This window comes from Lotus japonicus, chromosome 1 (genome assembly GCF_012489685.1).
Source record: "Lotus japonicus ecotype B-129 chromosome 1, LjGifu_v1.2".
NCBI classification, from domain to species: Eukaryota; Viridiplantae; Streptophyta; class Magnoliopsida; order Fabales; family Fabaceae; genus Lotus; species Lotus japonicus.
Window position 1 is genome coordinate 116,453,791 of NC_080041.1, and position 27,655 is coordinate 116,481,445.

At 33.4% G+C, this 27,655-nt stretch overlaps 1 protein-coding gene and 2 pseudogenes across 2 annotated transcripts; 1 reads left to right on the top strand and 2 right to left on the bottom strand.

The window, feature by feature from the left end:
- Positions 1 to 8,720: 8,720 nt before the first annotated feature.
- LOC130729638 (glycosyltransferase family 92 protein RCOM_0530710-like) lies at positions 8,721 to 10,714 on the top strand (annotated as a pseudogene).
- Positions 10,715 to 21,065: 10,351 nt separating this feature from the next.
- LOC130729644 (putative F-box protein At3g24700) lies at positions 21,066 to 22,420 on the bottom strand (annotated as a pseudogene).
- A 1,610-nt stretch (positions 22,421 to 24,030) lies between these two features.
- Positions 24,031 to 27,228, bottom strand: LOC130729645 (putative F-box protein At3g16210). 2 transcript variants are annotated; one of them, XM_057581455.1, is made up of 3 exons: positions 25,975 to 27,228; positions 25,150 to 25,835; positions 24,031 to 24,393 (listed from the first exon to the last, which is right to left on the bottom strand). In XM_057581455.1, the coding sequence occupies exons 1-2, from the start codon at positions 27,042 to 27,044 to the stop codon at positions 25,832 to 25,834; spliced, it is 1,074 nt and encodes a 357-aa protein (XP_057437438.1). In that variant the 5' UTR covers positions 27,045 to 27,228; the 3' UTR covers positions 24,031 to 24,393; positions 25,150 to 25,831. The 2 variants fall into 2 exon arrangements, with proteins under 2 accessions (XP_057437438.1, XP_057437437.1); XM_057581454.1 differs by having other exon boundaries at positions 25,150 to 27,226.
- Between the last annotated feature and the right edge of the window lie 427 nt (positions 27,229 to 27,655).

Consider the following 27,655-nt stretch of genomic DNA (forward strand, 5'->3'; position numbering starts at 1 on the left):
ACCAACAGTAGCCACCTAGTGCCAATATTATGGTCAGAAATTACGGCAATTGCAGTTTTTTATATAAACAATGAGGTTCAAGACAAATTCAAATCATATTGAGTCGTTTATAACTATGCACGTCTGTTGTTTCTATTTCCAAATGAAAGTTACGAACGTTTTAATCACCGTTGATCTTTTTTGGTTTCATTTTATTTTAATTTGTTCACTAACCAACTTTTTTTTTATTTACATGAATGTCGTTCTCTAATTATATTACTCAAGCAATGTGGGTTACCAAAAGATTGATGATCGTCTAGTAACCAAATGCATTGGTAACATAAAACAAAACGATTTTACTAAGATTGGATTCCAAGATGTTGGAGTTCATTGTTTAACTACTTAGCATCATATGATTCTATATGCACATTCATTCCTATTCATGATCACTCTACACCACTTCTACCCCACTTCATTGATTCCTCACATGAGTGAATATCTATACCTCACTTTCCTAAACGTTGATTCCTCACATGCATAGTAAAGCTAAGTTATCGTTAAGCTTAGGTTTTAAAGTGACTAACAAAGCCTAATTAAATTCATAGAAATTATGTTTATTAAATGGTTAATCCTTGGTCAGGCTCTACACGCGGTAGCTTCCGCTCTTACGCTGAATCAAGTCATATATTCTAGGTGTGCAAACTAAATAGTCACGAATTGCTTACAAAGCTTGCAAGAGAGAAACAACATTTTCATATAGAAATCAAGAAGAATACTGTATAGTCAAGGATTACATCCAATTCCAACAAGAAAAGCTTAGACAAAAAGTAGTCATGAATTGCTTACAAAGCTTGCAAGAGAGATCTAAGATGAAACTAAAGATCTGTGTCGTCCTAGAACCATGTCCAACTCTTTGGATAATCAAGTATCCTTGTGCTCAAGTTCCCTAAGTGTTTCCCACTAGTTTTCCATCTTTTCCTCTACTTGCTGCCCTAAAAGAGGTGAACTTTCGCTATTTAAGTGACACTAGGTAGAAGATTTCCACTTAGCGAAATTAGGATTTGCTTAGAAAAAACCTTATATGTTTTTAAACAGCCTCATATTCGCTTAGCAAATTTGCTTTTCCTTGAAGGGAAGGCTTGCTTCCTTCACTAAACGAGAGATGCCATGGCTAAGAAAATTCTTCTCTTCAAAACATTTTTTTCTTGGTTTGGTTTGGCTCTAAGTCTTTTCCTACATTAGAAACTCAAAGTTAAAACACTTATAAAGAGGGGTTAAATAAGTGAGTTTGTGCCAATGACCCATGATAAAGTTTGGGTTAAATAACCCACCATCCAATCACATTGGAGATAAGTGAGTTGGAATTTTTATATTTTATTTATTAATTTATTTTCAACTCATTTATCTCCAATGTGATTGGATGGTGGGTTATTTATAACCCAAACTTGATCATGTGTCATTTAGACAACCCCTTATAAAGAATATTCTAACTAAATTCAACATAGTACAACTAAAAACTATACATTTATAAAAGGAAAGTCAATTTGATAGAAATTTCTTATGATAAGTGCCTAAATTACTATGGAAAATTGGGTAAATTTGGCACTTATATCAACCACCCAGCTTGAATTCTTTGTGTAACATCTTTGTTAATTCCTTCAATATTTTGTAGAATAGATCCTAGGAACTTAGAAATCTCTAGAACTTGTGGTATGATATACTCCCTCCGTTCCTGATCTTTTGTTGTTTTAACTTTTGGCCTAAATTCCAAAATTTTTGTTGTTTTACACACCCAATGCATTTTTTCTCAATTTATTCCATGTATACCCTCATTTAATACTACATCTCTCACATACCACCTCTTATCTTCACCAATCAAAATCATAGCAAGTTTCTTAACTAATAACTATTAGTCTCTCTCTTCACTTTTTTTCAACATTAAATAGGAGTGTTTATGTCAACAAATATATCAATAATTGCACTCTTAAACAATGTACATAACCTTAAACAACAAAAGATCAGGAACGGAGGGAGTATTAGATAGAGACACACCCAAATATAATACAAGGGGCGAGGAACGCTGTCAAGAGACGAATGAAATATTCAAGAACATAAAGACATCTTATCTCTCATACTTCAATAATAATGTTTTGTTTTTTTGTGGACTGAGCGAACCCTAAGTATATAAGACCCACCCAGATAAAGGCACTAAAGCTACCCCAAAAGATGATCGCATATGGGCGAGCTTAGTGTCCAGGCGACAAAGCTAGACAAGCTACTCAGGTGGGACAATCTTATCTAGGAAGGGATATGATCGTCCAAGCTGATAGTAAACTTTGGATTGATTATACCTCTGTAATGGGAATCGGGTCGTAGATTATGAGGCCCAATGACCCAAATAGCTTAGGATTTTGGACCACTCCCACTATAAAGGTAGGTCAGTTATTGTACTGGAGATCTTTTGACTCATTTATGACATAACAACTTTATTCTTACATTCTCTCCTATTTTTATGCTCTGCTAGGGTTTCCTATAAAGGTCTTTGTTCTTAGTCAGTCTAGGTCTAGAACACATGCATGTGATACAAAAATTAGATTATAAAGTCTTCTTTAAGCCTTAAGTTTGGAATTAGCTGAATTCCCTCATTCTTCAATTAAAGCTACGGGCTGCTACTCCACATGTTGTGGAGATGGAGCTAAGGGCTCAGCATGCCCTTCGCCTAACTAGGTAGTCTGTCACCATTTTCGCTCAGAAGCGGTAGGTGGCACACAATGTCCTATTCCATGACTACCAGATATGCGACCGTCGTTATCTCGTCCACTACCTCTGGTGAATGGTCCTCGAGTCCAAGCCATCTAACTCCTGCAATTATTGTTTAAAATTACAACAAAAAAAGTACTAATTGATTCCAGATTCTAACTCCCATAACAACAATTACAAAAATTAATGATTAGAGTTCCGGGTTCTAAATTCTAGAACCAAAATTAAAAAAACTAAGAATTAGTGTTCCAGATTTTAAATCTCAAAACCAAATAAAAACTAAGGATCAAAGGGTTGGGTTCCGGATTCTTGATCCCATAATCAAAATTAAAAACTAAGTTCCAACCGGTTTCGAGTTCTAAATCTTGGAACCAAAATTAAAAATCTAAGACTATCAGAATCTAAATCCCAAAACAAATGTAAACATAAGGATCAAAGTGGTTCCTGGTCCTAAATCCCGGAACAATTATCTTAACAGTTTAACATAAAGCTTTCGGGATTGAGACAGATCCCATAATGTAACTAACCTAACTGGGGTTTAAAAGTCAGAACAATGAAGCTCCTCTCTAATGGCAGAAGCTTCGCCGAGAAAAAAAGGGGAAAGGAAATGGGAAAGAGGAAGAAACACAAAATATGAAGGGGAAATAGTGGAAGCTTACTAAAGATTGATAATAAAGAAGAGGAAGATTGACGATGAAGATGAATAGAGTGAGAATGAGAGTGACAGTGAGAGAGAAGGTCGAGAATTAGAGTGGAGGGGAACGTGGTAATTTTGAATGAAGGATATTTTGGGGTTTATAAAGTTTGTGTATGATGAGAAATTGAGTGATGAAGGTGTTAAATTTAATTCCCTTAGGAGCGTTAGAAGACAATGCGGAACAATGGGCGGTGGAGGAGGGTAATGGGAAGGAGAGGCACAACACAGAAAATGGGCGACGGTCAAGAGAGAGGGCACGGACTAGGGAGATGCATGGGCGGAGGAAGGTGAAAGAGTGAAATGAGGAAAATTCGAAAAAGAGAAGGTTATAATTTAGCTTAGCCAGAGGTCGGCGCTAACGTTTCCGCCCACAAAACTAACTATTAGAAACTAATAGTTACGTTCTAACCGATTTCACACATGTTTCAATCTTATATGCGGCCTTTCACAGTTCACACCATATCACTAATAACATTTCACTTTTTGATTTTCAAATCCTTGCACGTTTATAGGGGTTGCAGAGAAGTATAACTGCAAAGGCTGTGAAAGTATGTTGTTCGTAATTAATTATAGATATATTCAGATATTATATTGATTGGTACACGAGATTAATTAGCTCTTATATATGGTTAAGCAGAAAATACCGTGTGATCAGATGATATAAAAAAAATGAATGCTGTATAATATTAAAAGGGTCTGTTAGCAAGAACTTGTTATACTCCTATAGTAGTCCACATCAATTAATAGTAGAAAAATAAAGAACAGTTCTTAAAGAGCTGTATCTAAAGAGCAACAGCAACTATTTAATTTAAATTTTACTAATAACTATACAACTTGACTGATCAACCTTTATTCATCTAATTAATGTCAACTAAATTCAAGAAACCGGCTTAACTAGCTTTTCTTAGTTTTCTTGACAGCGAAGTTTTCTTAGTTATGTACTTTTGCTTTGCATTACATGATTTAATTAAGAGATGGCAATTTCTTAAGTGAACACAATGACTATACACATTTTTAACCGTTTGTCTAACTCCTGAGCTTTGTGCATTTCTATTACTCCCTCCTCTCCTGATCTTTTGTTGTTTAAGGTTATGCACATTGTTTAAGAGTGCAATCATTAATATTTTTGTTGACATAAACACCCCTATTTAATGTTAAGTTAGAGTGAAGATAAAGAATGATAGTTATTGGTTAAGAAACTTGTTATGATTTTGATTGGTGAAAATAAGAGGTGGTAGGTGAGAGATATAATATTAAATGAGGGTATACATGGGAAAATTTGAGAAAAAATGCATTGGGTTTGTAAAACAACAAAAATTTTAGAATTTAGGACAAAAGTTAAAACATTAAAAGATCAGGAACAGAGAGGGAGTAGTAACATGAGGCTTTGAACTAATGGCAATAATAATGCAACTAAGGTTGATCATACTTATTGCATGACTTTGTAAAGTTCTTTCATCTTAAATGGCTGAAGTATATATCGTGCCTATTTCGTATATCGAAACGACAGAATTCACAATAAAGGGAAACAACAAATTAAACTGAAAACTTGTCCTTTGCTCGTAAATAATGTTACACAAGATTTGGAATATATATCTTCCACATTTTATATTTGACTTGATAAGTACCAATAGCACAAGAATGGTTTGGTTCATGCACTGGAATATTCCTTGTGATCTCTCCCGGGTACGCTGGTCTTCAAATGAACAGACAATTGGGGTCAATGTTTGGAATGAGTTGGAATCATGACATCAGGAGTACCTAGCAAGTATACCATGAATTTAGTACTTTGGTAATTAAAGTATAAAAATTAAATTAAAAATAAAAATCTTAGAATTATAATTTGTGAAATATTCTAAAACTAAATTTAATAAGGATTTAATAATGTGCAAACATCTCATTTATATAGAATTGTCTCAGTGAAGAAATTTAAATTGTTTTAAAAAATTAGAAAATAAATAATGTGATTTAAGTGAATAACTAGTTTTAAATTATGATTAATATTGGCTTCATTTTAGTTTAACATGAAACGTGTGATTAGTGTCATTGTATTATGTATAAAAATTAGTGTAATTATATATAAACATACAATTTTTACGTAACATTCAATAATCATACATTTTAGTGACAATTTTTATAATTGCTGTAAGTATTACTAGTGATTGTTAAAAACCGCTGTAAAACTACATGCATGTCAAATTGTGGTCAGCCAAAATTTTATATCTACTGATCATTTCTGAAAAGATCAAAGATAGAATTTACTAATGGTCCAATTGATTGTATAACTCCCTACAACTAAAAGTATTTTTTTGCAGTTGTAATTAAGAGCAATGCAAAGAAACATTGGTTTCAACTTTCAAGTGTCTATAATGACACACTACAAGAGAATGTTATTTTAGCGTAAAAAATTAGTGCCTGTGTTTTTCATTTTAACGTCGTCCAAGTCAATGCTAGCCGACGCAAAGATGACTCCAAGTGTCAATTTAATATGCTGGCTCACTTAACTATTGTGTCGACTGAGTTTAAGGTCTACTAATTAACTATTGCATCGGCTAGTGTCGACTTATCATCAATTAGTGTTGGTCACAACTGACCCTATTAATATCATTATTGGCCAATTTACAGTTCGCTCACGGCTCATTAGCGGTGGTTCCGAGAATATTAAGTCATGCCTTTTGGTCATTGAAAATCTGAGAATTTTGTTGTTGCATGTTTATTGTCCTTATGATGCTAAAGAAGGAGATTAAATAATGATAATTGTCACTCGCTTCAACATGTTGTCGTTAAGTAGAACTGTCATAAATTCATATAGTGTGATCAGAATGCTGCAATTTGGAAGAGCTCTGATTTATTGAGTTTCTAGAGCTGTTAATGTTTTTTTAGAACTAGTGATATGAAATTCAGTAGTTGTTTACATTGAGTATAGTCGTTAGAAATGACTTTTAATTTCAAGATCGACAAATGACATGGAGGATATCCCAATTCCAGTGTTTTATCAAAAAAATCATGTGCATATGCAACCTCTTTATTAATGAAGAGACAATAGAAATTGTGTGTCAAAATCTAGCACTAAGACTTTGTCATTTATTTTAGAATCTAATATATTATCATACATTGGCACAAGTTTATATCTTTACAAATGATTGATCGAGCCACAATTTTTTTAAAAAACAATCCTTCATTGACTATAGACAATTAAATTTCATTCATTGATTGTTTATATAAAATTGTTCTTAAAGTGTAAGCGCAGAAAGGTTGAAAAAGGTGATGCATAAACTAATTTCACCAAATCAGTTAGCTTTTGTGGGGAAGGAACTTGCTGGATGGTGTAGTTGTGGTGAATAAAGTGGTTGATGAAGATAAGAGAAGCTAAAAGCTTTTTCCATATTTAAGGTTGATTTTGAAAAAAATTATGACTCATTGAATTGGGAATTCATATGATGAAAAGAATGAGCTTTGATGAGATGTGGGTGCAATGGATCTGGATATGCTTGGAAACCGCAACAATATATGTGTTAGTAAATGAAAGTCTAACAGAAGAATTTAAAATATGTAGAGGATTGAGATAAGGCTATCAAATGACTCATTTTCTCTATCATTTGGTTGCGCAAGCCTGAGTGAGATGATGCATGAGGAAGTTGCAAAAATTATTTTCTAAGTTGAAGGAGCGGTGGCGTTATATATGTATCCCATTTACAGTTTTTAGATGATACATTGGTTTATATATGGGTAAGTCGATACTACACAATATGCTGGTAATTAAGAGAGTACTGAGGAACTTTAAGTTGGCATCAAAACTCAAGATTAATTTCCATAACAGTAATTTATATAGGGAGTGTGGGGGTGAAGACTAAGATGCTAGGCAGGTTTGCAGTAATACTTCATTGCTTAATTAAGATGTTACCTTTTGTCTAGTTGGGTATTCCTATGGTGCGAATCCAAGAAGGGTGGTCATGTGGGAGACTGTTTTGAATAGTGTGGAGAGTAAATAGTCACTATTGGAAAAAATCAACCTCTCTTTTACCGGCCTCTATTTTCTTGTCTTTTTATAAGCCACCTTTGCTGATGATTGCTACTCTAATATGCATACTCTTCAAAGACGATTTATATGGGGTTTATGATCAAATTAGTCCAAGTTTGTAAGAGAGTTTGATTTTAGTCTCTTTGAGGGGAAATGACGTTTAGTGGCGGTAAAAAATCATCATTAATTGTAAAAATGACTGCCACTATATGTCATTTTTCCCCATAGGGACTAATTAAAATCAAACTCGTTTACAAACTTATGGACTAATTTGACCACTAACCCTTTATATGGAGGAAGAGAGGAAAAAATAAATTGCTTGGGTCGCAGTTGTTGTTTGTAGAGACAGAAAGGAGGGTGGGCTAGCCACTAGAACACGAAGAAACATTCGAAATAGAGTCCAAAAAATTAGCACAAGCCTTGTTGCCGATGCTAATTTTATTTCGTTAGTGTCAGCTTAACACTAAGTTGATTCAAAGCCCACCAAAATGCAATTTAGCGTCGGGGTGTCACTTAACATTAGCTTTTGATCAATTAGCGTCGGTTCAGATGGAAGCAAAAGTCACCAGCCAACTTAGCGTCCATCCACCATCAATTAGTGATGGCTATAGGCTCACACTACATTCACCAGCCAATTTAGCTTTGGTCAGAGTCAAGGCTAAATTCAACAAGGTATAATCCATTTCTTGGGCGCAAAATTAAAGTTAATGTGTTTCTTCGCCTCATCTACCTTATAAACCTCATTCTCTCTTTCTTTTTTTATTCTACGCCCTACTCTTTCACTCACCATGCCACTCTTTCGTCCTTCACCCACCTCTGACATCCCTCACCTTTCCTATCACATCAATATTTATCATAATCTCTCATTTAATTCTCTTATGTTTCTATCGCTCACTTAATGTGAGTGTAATAGGAGTGTAAATGAAGATTAATTCTATATTAAAACTTCACTTATTCATTAATTATGGGAGTGTAAATGAAGCACGTCATATTGAAAACTTGTCTGTTTCCTTTGTTTGACATTCAATTATTACTTTTGGAACACAGTGAAGTGGCATAATTGGGTAAGTGGACGCATGCAGAAAGGTTCAGAATTTAAATAGACGGGATTTGAATGAGGACCGCGTGCAAGCCGATATCAACATGTATGGTTCAGAATTTCGACATGCTCTCTCGCTCGCTCTCTATCTCTTCCACTCAATCTCTGGATCTCTCTCTTCTCTTTCCCTTCCATTCTTTTCCATTTCCCTCTTCCAAAACAAAGAAAATCACATCGATCCCACGTTCTCACCCAAAACCGCATGCATGACATGAAGCAACCCGAAGAACAACACCATTCTCTTCCACTTTTGGGCCTCTCCCATGAAAGAACATCGTAGGAATAAACACAACGCCGTCATTTCATGGAGCTCCTTCTTCTGGTTCACCCTTGTGGTTGTTTTCTCCTCCATCCTCTTCACTTCCCTCACCTTCTCCTCCCTCCGCCCCTTCTACCTCACAGACTCCTTTCATCCAAATGCGGCATTGACATGGCGAACACCGGCAATGCAAGCAAAATCCGGCTACTCTCCGGAAAATATTACAATCCGGGAGACCGTTATTCTCCCGGATCAGGTTCTGATTTTCCTCAAATACCCTCCATCCTTTCGCTTTTATACCAAAGGTGACATTCATTGTGTTTACCTCTCGGCTGACTCGTCCCGCTATGAGCCTCGGCTAACTCAAACGCCAATTCAAATCCACCTGGCTCGGCTCCACGAACAAATCTTGCGGTGCCCGCTCCCTCCACATGGCCACACTACATCCCTCATCATAAAATCCAACGGTCCACTTCAAAACTCAACGACCCACAAGTGGGATCCACTTGCCTACGAAGCCCTCTTTGATCACGACAACACCACCATCGTGTTCGTGAAGGGGCTCAACCTCCGTCCTGAGAGACTCGCTGATCCTTCCAGGTTCCAGTGCGTGTACGGTTGGGATTTCAAGAACCCAAAGTTCTTGCTAAAATCTGATGTAGTTACTGTTGCACAAGAGATTGTAAGGTGTAAGACACCTTTAAGTATTTTAAGCGACCAAACCAAAACACTAGCCCATACAAAAGCCCATCCTGTCAAGGTATCTGTTCAAGTAAGAGGCAAAGGAATATTTCCCTCCATAGCAAGACTTGGGTTTCGTTCGCTGCATAACCCACCTAAGAAGGCCCATGAAATATGTGTGTGCACCATGCTCCGTAACCAGGCCCGGTTCATGACAGAGTGGGTAATGTATCACGCCAAAATCGGAGTCCAGCGTTGGTTCATCTACGACAACAACAGCGACGATGAGATAGAAAACGTGATCACGTCCCTACAAGGTGTTGGCTACAACATCACTTGGCACCTGTGGGCTTGGGTTAAGACCCAAGAAGCTGGGTTTGCTCATTGCGCCTTACGCGCTCGAGCTTCGTGTGAGTGGGTTGGGTTTATTGATGTGGACGAGTTTTTCCATGTGAAGGTAAATGGGGGTTTGCACCGAGTGATCAAGCACTATGCAAGGCCCGGGAGCAATGTGGCTGAGATTAGGACACCGTGCTACAGTTTTGGGCCTTCGGGTCTCAAGGAAGTGCCGCAGGAAGGGGTGATGGTAGGGTACACATGTCGGTTAGCAGCACGTGAGAGGCACAAGAGTATTGTCCGCCCCGAGGCGTTGAATCAAACCTTAATCAATGTAGTGCACCGTTTGTGGCCGTTGATGTAGAGAAAGGTGTAATGGTGATTAACCATTACAAATATCAAGTTTGGGAAGTGTTCAAGGAGAAGTTCTATAGGAGGGTAGCAACTTATGTGGCAGATTGGCAAGAAGAGCAAAATGTGGGGTCCAAGGATAGGGTTCCCGGTCTAGGGACCAGAGCAGTCAAACCAGAAGATTGGTCGAGCCGATTTTGTGAAGTTAGGGACATGGGGTTGAGGAATTGGGCAGCGAGGAACTTTTTGGACCGGCGCACCCACCTTTTCCCGTGGCAACCAGAATTCGAGCTTCATCATAAAAGAAAGCGGAGGCGAAAAGGAAAAAAACTATCGTTTGATGTGATCAATTTCTAACCTAATGTTTTTCTCTGTCTTTGAGTTTTTGTTCATCCTCTTTTGATTTGGCTCATCCGAGGGTAATGTACAATAGTGTAGAGATGACCTAGTTGTTCTTTTTATTATTTATTTCTATCTTGTACATAAATGTAAGTTGATGACATTGTTTCATGAAAAAAAAAAATCAATGTAATTCCACTAAATATTGTTAGAATTATATAGAGTGTGTGTTTAGTATGAAGGTGGGTGCTTATCAGTTTTTTTTTAGACAAATGTTAGTCGTTAGTAATATTTGTAAGTTAGTTTCTCCTTAGGGTTTGAATTCTTGACCCTTCACCCTTCATCCCAACCAACACTTATGTTCCCTAGCTCTTGATATTAATTTTTAAATACAAAAGCGAAGCTTGGGTACATAGCATGTTTTTATACCTCTCTCTTTACTCACTCTCATCCTCTTTGCACCCTCCCACATCCTCTCTCTTTGTTTTTTTGTCAAAATGTAGATATTGGTTGAATCTCTAATTCTATGAGTGCAAAATGTATACTGTGTTTTAACCTTACCTAAGGTCCAATCCACCTTTGGGCCTATACTTGGGCCAAAGTTCTACATCATATATAAACTTTTCACTTATATCTCCAAACATCTAACGACAACAATAAAAACCTAAACACCCTAAAGCCTATAAATAAGACCATACAAATTAAGCACTCCCAAGTCCCGATACACAATTTACTAAAAAGGTGTTGGGTGCTAACTTACTCCTTCACAGAATCAAGTAAGAGTAAGTTAGCATTCCCCTATATATATGTTGGAAATATTAGGAAGGAAGACTGCGCCGTGGACGAACCACTGCCTTGAAAGCAAAAATTCCGGTAGAACTCCGGTGCAATCTATTGCCGGGTTTGCTCCCCAAGGTTAACACAGTCACATGCAAGGTACTGTCCACTCAGAACCTACACATGTTGGAGTCTCTACAACAATGCTCAGAATTCCCAAGATAGAAAGTTTAACTTATACTATATTATCATTTTCCATCCATACTTGCCAAATGGCTTCTTATCCCTTTCTTATAACAGCCGTGATCCCACTCTTACACTCCCACAAGCTATTTTCAAATCAAAGCCTAATAAAGATGTTTTTAAAGCCTTTAAAAACATAAGGAATGTAACTCAAAACGGTTGATGCCATATAATATACTACTAAAACTACTAAACCAAAATGTTAATTAGTGTATTATTTTAGTAATTGAACAAAGAAAATATATTTGAATAAATTTCCTTGAATGTCATTACTCCATCAATATATATGTGTGTGTATTTCACCTATAGTGAAAGTGTCAGAATTTTCACAACCATGTATGCAATAATAATTTTTTTGCTACATTTTCTTGTATGGTTTTTTTTGGCGTAAGTCTAGTGTTCTCCTTCGCAATCAATCATATTCGAGCAGTGAATATTCACATCATGGTGGGGTTAACACCACCAGTACGTAGGTTTTTTTTTCATCCACAAGAGACTCGAACTCGATACCTTACTTAAGGGGAATAAAGTATGTACCACTTGAACCAACCACCCGTTAGTATTTTTTATGTATGGTTTACATATTTAATTTATATTGTGAAATAAAGAAATGAGATATAGGAATTTTCATTTTACTACCAAAGAGAGGAGTTTATACGATTAGCTTATATATATTCTTTCTACGATTCCTCATAGTTATGATGAATGGATGCGGCAAATACTATGCAATAAGTTTACGTTTGACATTCACTTACACTCAAGAAAAGAAATGATGAAAATAGAGAGAAATTAAAGATATAATGTGATAGAAAAAAAAGATGTAGATAAGAAGAGAATGTGAATGAAAATGGGAGGTAAAAAAGTATGAGTATGAATAAATTAAAACTCAATACTATGGGGTGGACTTTCTCCATAGATATGTCGACTGCGAATTTGTGGACAACTCCAATTATTTCAAGATGTTCTCCATTTATAGAACCCTCCAAAAATTCTTTTCTTGTTTCAGTTTGTGGCTTATTAAGAAACAACGGGACAATATAAATGAACACCTTCTCGTGAATATTTACAATTTTTTTTTAATATTTACAATATCTATATCTATATATATATATGAAAAGAAGGTTTTCTTCTAGAAAACCTATGACATATGACACCCCCAAAATCATCCATTTTCCCTCCAAGAGAAAAAAAACATCCTACTTTTTTGTCACAACATAAACCCATTACTCACCTTATTTAATATGGTATTATTTAATTAAAATTTTAATTTTCAGTTTTATATGTAACCATAATTTCAAATCATAACTGAAAATATTGTGAAAAATAATGTCACCACTTACTAAATTAAATATTACGAAAATAAATATTTGAACATAATAATACCGTTGGCCAGATTTTTTTCCCAATATTACAACGATACAGATTTTAAAATAATAATTGAATTGTGTTTTTTTATTTATTTTAAAAATCATATATTAATGAAAAAATAGTTTGAAATTCACATTTTATTTTTAAATATTGGAATAAAAATATGTTAAAAAGACATTCATATTTCAAATTTTTTCCTATTTTAAACCCTCATTATTACTTCATCCTTTCTCAAAAAAAAAAATATTACTTCATCCCTTTATCAAGATTATACAAAATAGTGCGAAAATAATGCAAAATAAAAAATTAAATTTGAAATTTTACATTTAACAATATTACGAAATGAAGATTTGAACATAATCTGAATTACGTTTTAAAAAAATATATATTGATGAAAAAGGAAATTGAAATTTAGATTTTTTTTTTAATATTAATTTAGATGTTGTTTCTTTTTGAAATGTTGACATCTATATACTTTATAAAAGAAAATCGTTATCCACAACATTATAACACATGACACTCTAAGAATGACTTTCCTCACACTCATCTCTCTGGCTGACAAGTGTCACAGCCAGAGAGACTTTCGCACATTAAATACACACATTAATACACCTATTTAATTGTTTTTAATTATACAAATCAATTTTCCTCTAATTTGTCACCTAATAAATTAGCACCTATTAAATGGACTCTCACAAATACAATTCATGCACAGCCCACCAAAAGCCCACAACCATAAAACAATTAAAAGGGACATATTTGCACAAGAAACACAAAAAACATTCAGACTTGGAAAATTAGTATTAAATGCAACAATAGCGTTATTATTGTTTTGACAATCAGATATCTGAATTATAAATGCTTGACTTTTTCACCCGTGATTCCACGTTTTGCTGCTTGACGTTTTTTCAATCATATTTGAAAATCCCACGTTTTTTCAATCAAATTTCCACAATTCCATGCGGGCCATTCAATATGCTTGACTTTTTAATTTTGAATGAATAAATGATGGAATCATGGCCAGATTCTTTTATAAAATATATGATGCAATTAATTTTTAAAATAAATAGTATATCCGTTTTTTTTTAAATCACATTTGAAAGAATTTTTTACATTTTAATGCAATGACAATTTGTTTAAGAAAATTCTTTTTCAAATTTCATTGATTAATTCTAAACAGTTTAATTATAACCGTTGATTACCATCACTTAATTTAATTATGTATCATTGAAAATTTTAAACATTTAATTCGTTGACATATTTAAAAAAATCATAATATAACATTTAATACTAATTACTATTTAAAAAACAGAAAAAGTTGTTTTCCTTATTTAACATAAATTTAATTTAATTGAATTAAAATTATTTTATTACACATCAATACTAGGCCAAAAATTCAAATAGTCATGCAATTAATTATGAGCCCAAATTACGTTATTAACTTTATTTATAATTAATGATTTCTAATTTTAAAGCAATAATTAAGGTGATTAATGATTCTAAAATAATTAATCCAAGTAAGTTTTATTTCCCTAATTAAAAAATCATTAATTTTCGAAAAATTCAAAATAATTAAACATAATTTGTGTGTGTGGAAAATTAAAAAATAAAGCTGATTATATGTTTGTATAAAACGTTTTTTAGAAATACGGTTGTATGTACTATACTCTACGAACTATGTACTTGAACTAATTAATACATGTATATGTATACATACATCCTATAAAAACTTCCACGGGGAAAAACATTTTATATAAAAAATAATTCATGTAAACACTAATAATTTTTGCTAACTCTTTATTACCCTTCGACCCTTATGTCTCATAGCTCTTACCACTTTTGCAACTCTTGGTAACAATTTTTCATCTAATTTAAGTATGTTTTTCATAATCTTAAAAATGTTTTTCACAAAATATTTATGATTAAATATATGAAGTTTTTTCAAATTTTGCAAGTTGTGTGATACTCATTGTTATTTTGCTTGGTTGAATACTCATTTTTTGCGATCGTCGATTCATTATTACGTGCATAAATAATGAGATCAATATTCACCGTACAACGCACGGGGTAAAAACGCTTGTACAAATATAAGATAGAACTCATAGAAGGCATTCATATTTCAAAAAAAAAAAAATCTTATTTTAAACGCACATTATTAAGCCTCTTCAACCACTACCTAAAGTCAAGGAAATATTTAAAACTAACAATTATTTTTTAAAATTTTTAATAAATGCAGACTCCTACTTCTGATATGCTAATAAATTACCCATTTTTAAAGTAAAAAATCATCTTTACAGAGCAGGTAATGTGAAATTACTGCTAAAACTGAATGCATACTCATGAATTCAGAGGGCTAAATTAATGGGAAATTTATATGTTAAACGTTTTAATACAAATATTTCGAGCCCTAAAATTTTTCAATTTTTTAAAAGCAATTAAACGGTTTTCAATTTTCCGTTTTCTAATTTAAGTAAAATTAGCCATCAATCATGTGAATTCAAATACGTTTAATATAGATAGATTTCTAGCTTTTGCAAAACCATTACACGGTTTATTATAAACATATCCACCAGTAGCGTGTTTCTTCAATTCAAAACCTCATTTTTTTCATTCACCGTGTCATATGAGTGACTAGAGAGAAAGCGAACAATAAAACCTAGAAGATAGTTGTCAGCTACGACTATGGAGAGTCCCGAACATAAAGAATCCTGACCAACCGGACTTCATAGACATGATCATCATGGATACTAAGGTTTATTTACATAAAAATTCATATCAACCGTTTTTTAGTAGATTTCCAATTTATTTTCTTTACTCTGATTTGTCTCAATATGAGATCCGTAATTCCTACTTTTTTGTTTCATGCATTCCAACCCTTTTCTTTTCAAATTCCTTTGACTCTTTTGCAGCTTCATTCTCCTTTGTGATTTCTTTGTTCCGCTTGCAATAAGACTTGCTTTTTCTTCGGGTTCTTCTATTCTTCATTTTTTAATTTATGTTCTGAAATCTCTTTCTTCAAATTTGACTAACATTCTCCAAACTTCATTCTCTGGTGCAAATTTCTTTTGAAGATTGATTCACACGGTTTTAGCTATCTCATTCCCCACATGTGATCTCTAAATTCCTTCGACTATTATGTTTGTCTCTTATCCTTTTGTTCATTTTTCTTTACTTTATGTTTCATGTATTTCTTAATTATTTAATTATACTTGCAGTTGTGTTTTTTTTTTTTGAAATGCATACTTGCAGTTGTGTTGGAGCCCAAAAAATGTCTATAACATTATAGAGTAAGTAATCAAATTCCTGTATCTTTCAATTACATGTATGTTTATTTATTTATTTTTGACAAATTTCAAATTTGACAACTAAGAAGGAAATGATGCAATACAAAAAACTTGCAACCGAGTGACCGACGAGCGACGACAAGGGGGCAACCGGGCAAGGATTCAGTGCATGCTTTGATTCCACAAGTTTATGTTTTTTTTTTAATAATTAATCACATTATTTTGTGTATCCAGGTATCATTGTCTTTGTCCCCGAATAATAGCTTAATAGCTTAAGTACTGTTAAGAGTTATGAGACATATGAGATGAAGTGGGGGTTTGGATCCTCTCATGTGTAAAAAAACTTGAGAGTGTCAAGTTTCATCATCTCACCATTAACTTTTGTGTAGGTAATAAATGAAAAATAAAATAAAATAAAATTAATGGTGAGATGATGAAACTTGACACTCTCAAGTTTTTTTACACATGAGAGGATCCAAACCCGATGAAGTGGGGATGTCATAAATCAATTTGTAGTGACATCAATTTTTATCTTTCCGATGTATAAAAATAATTATCATTATCTATTTATCTTTGTTATTTTAACTTTTTAAGCCATACAATTTTTATGTAGTAACTAACAGCTAATATTGTTTAAGCCTTTTTTAAGATCTAATTTCAAATTTGAATTTCATTGAAAATGAAATTTATGAATATTGAATTGAATGACTTATTGTTGGCATTCTCAAAGTTTCTAAAATTGACTTCATTTAATGTGAAATAATTATTTTCAAAAAAAAAAGTGAAAAAATTGTGAAAAGTTTGTAGCATGGTACGTTTTTAAAATTTCATCATCATTATTATCTTTTATTTATGTAATTTTGTTGAGAAAATTCAAATTTTACGGGGAGAATTGGAATAAATATGGGGCAACAATTATATTAATCATTCTAACCACTTGGTCCCGATTAGTATGTTGTGTAATATAAATTTTTTTAAGGTAGTGTAATATATAATGTTTGATAGTATAAGATCTGATAGTACTAGGCCTGATAAAAATTTAATATTATACAATGTTTGGTTATATCACGTGTAACTTATCATATCGTTTAAAATGATATAATCTTATGCTTCGTGAAATATTGGATAATAATAGGAGTTTAATGGATATACACTGACAGTGTAAAATAATTTTACACAGACATCCAATTGAATTCCGTCAAATCAGAAAATATCTTATTCTTTTAATTAAAATTAAAGTCAAATGTAATTATCTCTCCTATGTGACATGCTTTGGTTGGATGACTGTGTAAAACAATTTTACACTGTCAGTGCATATCCATTAAACTCTAATAATAGATAGTATAAAAAAACATGATATAAGGTGATGGGTGGTGGTGTCAGCAACTATAGTGGTGATGGAGGATGTGGTAGTGGCGGTGGTGGTAGAGGTGGCAGTTGGTAGTGGTGGTGGTGGTGCGATGACGATTGCGGTGGAGAGTGGTGGAGGCAATGGTCATGGTGGTGGATGGTGTTGGTGGAAAGTATTGTGGTGGTGGTAGAGTTGTAGGTTGGTGGTGGCGACAATGGCGGTTCCGATGATGACGGTGGTGGCAGTGACGTTATCAATGACGGCAGCAGCGATGGTGGCAGTGGCGATAGTGATGGCGGTCGTAGTGGTGGATATAAATTCAAAATAAAATTATTGTCGGCCCCTCCAAATTTTCAAAAAGATGATACTACATGAACATCTATAAATCTATTTCATTTCATCCATTATTAAAAATTCCCTGTTAGATTTAAATTTTTTGAAAATAATCAATTCCGATTAAAAAATAATTAATTTTTTATTTTCCGTTAAATTCCTTTTTAAGATATACCAAATATTAAAAAATATATTATAAATTTAAATAATACGATTTATAAAAATTATTGGAATCCTTTTATTTTAAATAATAATATACTAAATACTAATAATAAATATTCATAATTATTTCAAATAAAAATAAATATTGGATCTTTTAATTTTAATTTTTCTAAAATTCATTTATTTGTTTTTCTGTAATATTATGGTTAAAAGGATTTTAAAAGATAAATTATTTCTTTTGAAATCCGAATTTCCTTTATTATAGTACTGCAATTTTTTAAAATCTAATTAATACTATATTAGTTGTAAAATTAGTTTGATGATCAAATGAATAAATTAAGTATTTACTCAATACTTCCTATTTTAGATACTGCAATTTTTATTTGTTATAATTGAAATTAATAGCTCTAATTAATTCCTAAAATTAATGAGTATAATTAATTATATTTTTGAAATTCAAATTTTGAAAACATTGATGCTTAAGAATTATTAATTTATTGGAATAATGAAATAATTTGTAATAAATAACGTAAAAATTTAATTACAATAGACAAGATTAATTAAAGAATTGAATTTTCAAACTATAATATTCCACATTTTCGAAATTAAATTGATATAATTTAATTAATGAATCATTAGAACATTTAATACTAATAATTTTGTTGATATGTTTAATTTCTGATTAATTTTTCATTGACCAATAATGAATATTTCATTTTAGGAAAAAGTGAAGGATTAATAAATCAAAATTAATAGCACGAGGGCTTTAGCGTTAGTTACTTTGATAAGTATTTTCAACCTTCTTCCATATTTTCCATACTTCTCTCTTTCCTTCCTTTTAGTTTTTTGTTTCTCAATTCTTTATTCGATTTCATGTTAAGGAACTTTCACCTTCAATTTTTATTTCATTTGAAACAACTATAGAGAAAAACAATTTATCAATCCTGTGCAAGGTAATATTTTTTATCTTAATGCAAAAATAATTAATTTTGCTATACCTGCGCATTGGTTAGAATTCATTTTCTCTTTTAAGACATTTTTCACATTATTTAATCTATAACATTCTCTTTCACCCGTTCATCGTGGCATTGTGTTTATCTTATTTTGATTTATTATTTTCAGAGTTTTATTGCCATTTTTTATTCTAAAATTCCCCACCACCACTATACGATCGCAATATTATAAGTTTATTATTTGTTACATTATCCTCTATTCACTCCTTTTATATTGTTGTGTAAAATGATTTATTTCATGTTTTATGACAGGGGTGTTCGTGGTTTAGTTTAAAAGGAAAAGTTCATTCGATCCGATCGTTTCGGTTTTATAATTTAATCATCCAATCGTTTTTTTTTTCAAAACCGATACAATTTTTATCAATTTGAATTGGATTGGATTTCCTTTTTTCAAAGAAACTAAAAATTTTAAAATAAATAACAAAATAGAAAATAAAATTATAAAACAAGAAGCACTTACAGAGACAAGATATCATGCTAAACACCAACATCAATATTGTAAAAAATGAATTAAGTATGCATTGATATGATGATTATTATGATTGTAATTTGTAACACTACTGCATTTCATGAACAATATCTAATTAACTCTATCTAAGTTGATTATCAACCAATGTTACAAACATATTATTTTGAGTAAGAGGCAAAGAAGCAGAACAACGAGGGTTTCACTTTCGCTAAATGAAAAGAAGAGATATGTCTCCTAATTTGGAAAATGTTAAACACATTACTGTAAAGGTTTGGGTATACATGGTATAAAACATTATAAGTATGGTTACATGGGTAATTATGTATGTCAAAATTTAAATAAATAAATACTTTCGGTTTAGTTTGGATGGGATCGATTTTGAACATGGGAAGTAAAAGCAAAACCGATCCATTAACAAAATATTAGTTTTGGCGGGTTTCGTTTTTACATAGGATATTGAGTCAATTAGAAATCCAAGCATAACCTACTTGACATTGAACAATAACTTAAAACACTCATCAATTGAGTTACGTTTGCAACAATTTAGACATGTTGTCTCCAAACTCAATACTAGGAATCAATTCATCCAAAAGAAAAATAAAGTCAAGGCTTGATAGACTATCCTTAAGTTGGAAAATTCATAGTGTTAAAGGCATTGCACATTCAACTTTGTAAAGTTTCAACCTTTGATATTTAAAACATGAAAATTCTAACAACAGCTCCACCAAAGTATACCAAGAGAACTAAGGAAAGGGCTTTCCATACTCACCCTTTGCTTAGTCGAGGGTCAGGAACCAAACTACAAGTAAAACACTGGTGACTAAATTTCTTTTCCCCTTTGCCTGTTTCAAGGGAAACAATCCGTTCAATTTGGAATCAATTAAAAAGACCATTATAGACCTACTTGACACACTACACAATAACTTAACACACTCATCAATTGAGTTATGTTTGCAGCAATTTAGAATCTAGAGATCTGAGTTATCTAAACATATTGTCTCCAAACTCGATACTAGGAATCAATTCATCCAAAATAAAGTAAAGACAACTGCTAGCAGAAATCGTCAAGTATTCCCATTTCAACTGTGGGGAGTGTGGAAGGCATTGCACAATTCAGCTTTCTAAAGTTTCAAGTTTTCATATTTAAAAAAGGGTTCAGGGTCATATTAGTCCTTGTATTTGTAAAAACGTTTGATTTTAATCCCTCAGTCAAAAAACCGCAGTAACTGTATTATAAACCGTCATTAACTGTACAAAAAACCGCCACTAATCGTCATGTTTTGGCTAAGGGACCAAAATCAAACACTTTTACAAACACAGAGACTAATATGACCGTTAACCCTTTAAAAAATGAAAATTATAATAGCAGTTTTTATTTGATGGAGCAATCAGATTATAGCCACTTAACAAGACTATAATCAGTGGCGGACCTACCACAGGGCTTGGTAGGTCCAATGCCCTGGCTCAAAGTAAAAAAAATACAAATTTCTTTGGACTAGGAAGGTTTTTTAGCCCAAAAAAAAATTAGAGAAAAGACAAATTTATAAGGAAATGCAAAGTTTAGGGACTTAATCATAAAATTTGCCTAGGCTTCCTAAAATTTCTAGTTCCGTCACTGACTATAATCCCTCATAAATACAAGTTCACTAATTTGATACATAGAAAGAAAATAAAACCCCTCACCCTTGCTACATCAAAAACATTGGTGACTAATTTCTTTTCCCCTTTGGAGTGAAACAAGGCTTTCCATGTATCTAGCAGCTCTTAGCAAACAATCATTTCTAGAAACCTGAAGATAACTTGTTTTTCCAGATTCAGATTCATACCACACCCACCTTCCACTCCTATCCACCCAAAGATACTGATTGTGCCCATCAAACCCCACGAGCTTCTGAATGGAACGGACAACACTGTATTGCTTAACCCAAGACTCTTCATTCCAATAATCTTTCAACACCCACACGTCAAAGAATTTACCATTTACTCGGTAAACAATGACACCAATGCTAGCAGATTCGTTGAAGGGAAGCAGAGCTGCAAACTCTTCTTGTGAAGAACGACGTAATTTTTGCACTTTTATCTTTCTGAATGATTCATCAACCATGTCAAATGCTAGAACTGCATCCTCTTTTACACGACACCCATACTCATCATACTCATCATCCGAGTCATCATCATACTCATAAACAAAGTCATCAACAAAGGCAAACCATAACAATTATTCACAAAAGTATAAACTGGAGTTGAATCCCAGTTCCTAACAGGAAGTTGGAGATCAGCATCAAGTTTTCTCCAAGAATTGGAATTGAGGCTGTATAACTCAGCTGTCCGAGACCGAATTTGTCTATCATCTGTTTCCATTAACCAGAGGTCCTTGATGACAACAACTTTGTAGTCATTAGTTTTGGGGTCAAATCCAAACCCAGCACAATTAGTAAGATAGTAATAAGCATCATCAGGCAAAGAAGCAGTGAAATGAGATTCAGGCAAAACTTTGAATTGTTTCAAAGAAGGATTCATCATGACATATGGACTGCTTTGTAAGAAGTATATGTCATTGCAAGGACCCATGATCTCGGACCAGTAGTCGTTCATAGTATTGATTTCACGAGGAAGGTTTAAAAGGGTGGACGAAAGGATTTTTTTGAGATCATTGACATTCCAAGAAAGCACAGAAATGTTAGTTTCCAACCAAGAATCATTAGGTGTGCGAATGACCAAGCGATGCTCCTCTTGAGAGTGAATGAGATTGTTGTAGTGAACATGGTAATTGGTGACAAAGTGAGGATCAGTTATGAGATCAAACCAGGACTTGCAAACCAACTTGCACTTCAACAACTCTCTCGCTGGCAACCTTAAAAGGACACTAGATACCAAATCTCGTGGCAAACACTCCATTGTGATTACTTCTCCCATTGTTAGGTTTTGCTGTTGTGGTAAAATCCAGTATTTATAGAGTAGATTTTATATTGATTTTAGTCAACTACTAACTCTAAAACAGTGAAATCTTATCTTATCATAACAATACAGATTTTTTTTTGAAAAGTCATAACAATATAGATTACTACTAACTCTAAAGCAATAAAACCAAAATAATAAAATCTTATCTTATTTTAACCTATGATAATATAATTAAAACATGATCCTACCAATCCTAACAAATCTATATCTTAGCAAATATCTCTTAATAGATGTCAAACCAGAGCCACCATGTACGTGACCCTAAACACTAACTTTTAACAAAAATATATTTTTTAACGAGAAAAATAAAAAGTTACACCCAAATGGAATGTTTACCTAATATTTATTGGTAAAAAAATATAGAACTAAGAGGTGGTCATTGAGTATAATTTCGTCAATATGTTGCGTATTTATAATGGTGCTTGTTGTTGTGCCTTAAGTTAATTTAAGGTGTGGTATCTTAATGAGTTGGCTTCAATAATAAAGGCTAATGTTTATTAAAAAAAAATAAAGGCCCTTGTGTAAGATGAGTCATAATTAATATTTTTCTAATATTGTTTTAAAATATAAGTTTATTTATGAAAATATACTTAATATTATTTATGAACACATCCTTTCATTTATTAAAAATTAAAATTTAGCACATGAAATTCTTTAAGGTTTAATTGCACTTTTAATCATCTAGTTAACGCGAATGTGCAATCAGAATACTTAAACATCAAAGTAAAGATTTCTAGAAAAGAAAAATTAAAAAAGCAAAAACGGAGGAACATTCATCGTATTCACCCCTTTCAAACATCTTCATCATCAACTTTATAATCTGAGTTCAAAAAAAAAAACTTCATAATCTTACCCAAAAAAAAACCCAGAAAATAAATATTTTTGAATTAAAGAACAAATTATGAAAAATTTCCAATCCCTCATCTGAGCCCAATTAGCACCGTCACCTAAAGAACCTCAGCCGAGCGTGATTTCAATAATTCATAAATTTGAAATTCATAAAAGTGTGGAAATTAAAGTAGATTCCTGTAACAATTCTTGGTGTTTCCTTGTTCCTATTGGTTGTTGGTTCAACTTCAACTTCAAATCTAATTGAAACAGTTCCAATTTTTAACTGAATCGAGTCATGTGTTGTTGATGTTTTTGCAAATTGCAATGCCACAGAGTGGCACCCGTGTTGAAGCAGTCGATCATGTCTTCCAGACTATTATGCTTGACATGCTCTTTTCTGGGTTTTTGTGGGTAAGATGTTGAACATGACAATATAAGTTAATTTTTACGACCTTGGTCACTTCAATAGTCTTTATTCACAAAACAGAGACTGCTCATGATCTCACGCCAAGATTTGTTTATATGAGACACAATCAAATAAGTACAAGTCAAAACCTCAATACTTTCAATCTCAATAACTGTACTGACTTCTCAAACGCTTAGGAGTTAGGAAAATAGAAATCAATTAATAAAAAAATAAAAAGCCATTAATATGCATCAATGAGGATATATATCTTACCACAACAACTGATTAGCCAATAGATAACATAATAACAGCAACAAAACTTTGACGAATTGACTACTAGTAAACATGAAAACAATGTAGTTAAATGTCTTGGCATTTGATGTTAATGAACATCATACATTGATGAAACTGAAACAAGTCTTTGATCGATCAGATAAACCAAATAGTTCATTTGAGACAGTAAACTAATCCTGGAATGACTCTCACAAATCTGTAGTTAGCTCAAAGAAAATTTATCCAACTAAAAGTCAAGTCAGGCCCCAAAAAACTCATGCTAAATAGCTAAAATCAACTATGGCTTGATAGCTGAATCACTGATCTTATTAGAGATATCTGCTCCAGTAATCTTGTTAATGTCTAACTCCATCCATGCATCAAAGGGATCCTTAAATTTCTGAAATAAAATTCAAATAAGAAATCAGGGTTATGGCACCCACCTAGTGTCACAGAAAATACATTACATTATTACAAACATATTAACAATAAGTAATGACACTGTTTCAAATCCAAAATATCTCCACTTTTATGTTTATCATTTTCAAAAACTAATGAAACTAAAATGAAAATCATGTCAAATAAAAATTCATGTTTTCATGTTTCACTTTGTGGCTTATGAAGAAAAAATTGGACAAGTATAGATACTGGATACAAACTGAGCTTGTAGGATTGCATAAAGCTAAAGAGTATAGTGAATTCACAGGCACAATGACTAAGAGCATCAGAAAGATCAGTATTGAAGTATAAATTGCGTTTCCGATCAAGTATAGATACTGGATACAAACTGAGCTTGCAGGATTGCATAAAGGTATAGTGAATTCACAGGCACAATGACAATGAGCATCAGAAAGTCAAGGCTTGATAATTTATATAGACCATCCTTATGTTGGAACACTTCCTAAAACCCAAAAGCAAGCAGAAATCATCAAGTATTGTGAAAGCGTGGAAGGCATTGATGCACATTCAGTCAACTTTCTAGAGTTTCAAGTTTTGATTTGTCAATCAACATTCAAGCAAATTAACATACTAGCAGATTATAGCAGCAGCTTTTGTTAGATGGATCAATCACAGTGAACTTTCTAAAATTTCAAGTATTGATTTGCTAATTAACATACTAGCAAATCATAAGATGCTAGAAAATAAAATTACTCACTCTGATTTAGTAGATGATCAGGACTCAGGAACCAATCTGCATGAAAAGCACTGGCCATCAATTTCGTTTCCCCTTCGAAGAGAAATGATGCTTTCCATGTATGTAGCAGCATCTATTGAATCAGACTCTCCATAAACCTGAAGATCCCTTCTTTGAGTTGCGGTGTTACTGTCATCTGACTTGAAAAACACCAATCTTACTGGCCCAAACTTTCGGCACCTTCCAGTCCAAAGAAATCGGTTTCCCCCATAAAACCCCACAAGCTGGTGAATGACTTGGACTTGTCCAACAGTGTATTTCTTAATCCAAGCCCCTTCATCAAGACAGTAACGTTCCATCTCCCACACAACAAAGCTTTTGTCCAGTCCTTTAGCAGGGTACACAATGATACAAATTGTAGCCCTGTCGTGAAAGGGAACCAGAGTTGCCAACTCCTTTTCTGAATGTCGTATTTTAGGTACTTTTATCTTTCTAAAGTACTCATGAACCATGTCAAAGGTGAGAACCGCATCTTCCTCTGTTCTTTTGGGTCCAATATCATACCCAAACCAATGACAACAGTCATTGACAAAAGTGTACACTTTAGAGATTAAATCCCAACATTGAAAGGGAAGTGGGAGACGAACAGTATAATCAGAATAAGAATTGGTATTCAGACTGTATAATTCAAGTAATCTAGCAGCTACCTGAAAAGAAAATCATTCACCCTGACTTAGTAGAGGGTCAGGAACCAAACTACATGAAAAAAATTGGTGACCTCTTTCTTTTCCCCTTTGAAGTGAAACAAGGCTTTCCATGTATCTAGCAGCTCTAATTGAATCATACCTTCCATAAACCTGAAGATCCTTTGTTTTTACTTCAGAATCAGGGTTGTACAACGCCAATCTTTCATCACTGTCCTTCCATAGAAACCGATTGCTTCCATAAAACCCCACAAGCTTGTACATCACTTCATTGTGTCCAACTGTGTATTGCTTAGTCCAAGACCCTTCATCCAAGTAATCTTTCATCACCCACACATCAAAGCCTTTCTCTGTGGTTCCTCTGACAGGGTACACAATAACACCAACAGTAGCAGATTCGTTAAAGGGAACCAGAGTTGCAAAATCTTCTTGTGAAGAATAACGTATCTTTGGCACTTTTATCTTCCTGAATGATTCCTTAACCATGTCAAATGCCACAACTACATCTCCTGTTCTATTGGAAGCATCAACAAAGCCAAACCAGTGATAACAATTATTGACAAAAGTGTAAACTCGAGATGAACCCCAGATTTGAATTGGAAGTGGGAGAGCAGCATCAAGTTTCCTCCAAGAGTTGGAATTGAAGCTGTATAACTCAGCTGTCCAAATCCCAATTTGGTCCTTGATGACAACAACTTTGTAGTCATTAGTTTTGGGGTCAAACCCAAACCCAGCATAATCAGTGAAAGAACCACATGAAGGGGATTGAGGCAAAACTATGAACTGTCTCAAAGAAGGGTTCATCATGACATTTGGATTGCCTTCTAGGAAGTATATGCCATTGCAAGGACCCATGATTTCAGTCCAGTATTTGTAGTCAGAATCATATTCATAAGGAGGGTTCAAAATTTCAGAGGAAACAATTCCTTTGGGATCATTGATATTCCAAGAGAGAACAGAAATGTAAGTTTTAAGCCCAGAAAGAAAGGGTCTTCTAATGATGAAGAGTTTCTCCTCTTGGCTCTGAAACTGCATGAGATTGTTGTTGTAAACAACATAGTAATTTGTAATGAAATGAGGATCAGTTATGAGATTGAACCAGTATTTGCAAACGCACTTGGATTTCATCAAATCCTCGGCAGACAACCTCAAGAGGATGTTGGAAACCAATTCTCGTGGCAAATGCTCCTCCATGTTCATCATCATCACCATCTCTGTTTCCTCTGTTTCCTGAGAGTTGAAATTTGTAAGAGTGAGTTTTGTTTGATATCTTCAGCGTGGTGTTGATTGAATGATAAAATATAGTGCAAGATGATGACAAACACTTCAATATTTATTGGTATGGTTGGATTTTTACGAAGCCTGATTCTGACCATTTAGCGGTCAATTTTGGCTGTGAGACTTATCATCATTGCTTGTGATTGTGAGTAATAAATAACAATAATGATCGACCCATTGTTGGAATTGTCAACATTCGTCAGAAACTAGATAAGATTCCAATGGCCAATCACGTGTACTGTTCCTGAACCGTCTTCAAATAAATAATCTGTGTTAGTTTTTATCCCTTGCAAAAGACCAGGTTTAGTTTATCATGTGCGTGTAATCCTATGCACAATAACCATAACGATAAGACCATGAGCAATGGTTTGTTGGAAACCATTTTGTTTATCCCTTCCCTATCCCATTTTATCTTTTTCCAACACTCCATATTATCTTCTCTCTTCAATTCAACACTCTCTCAACAATTACCCACTCTAATGGTTTTACTTAACTCTCAACACCCTACCCCACCACTCACCACTCACCCTACCCCACCACTTTTA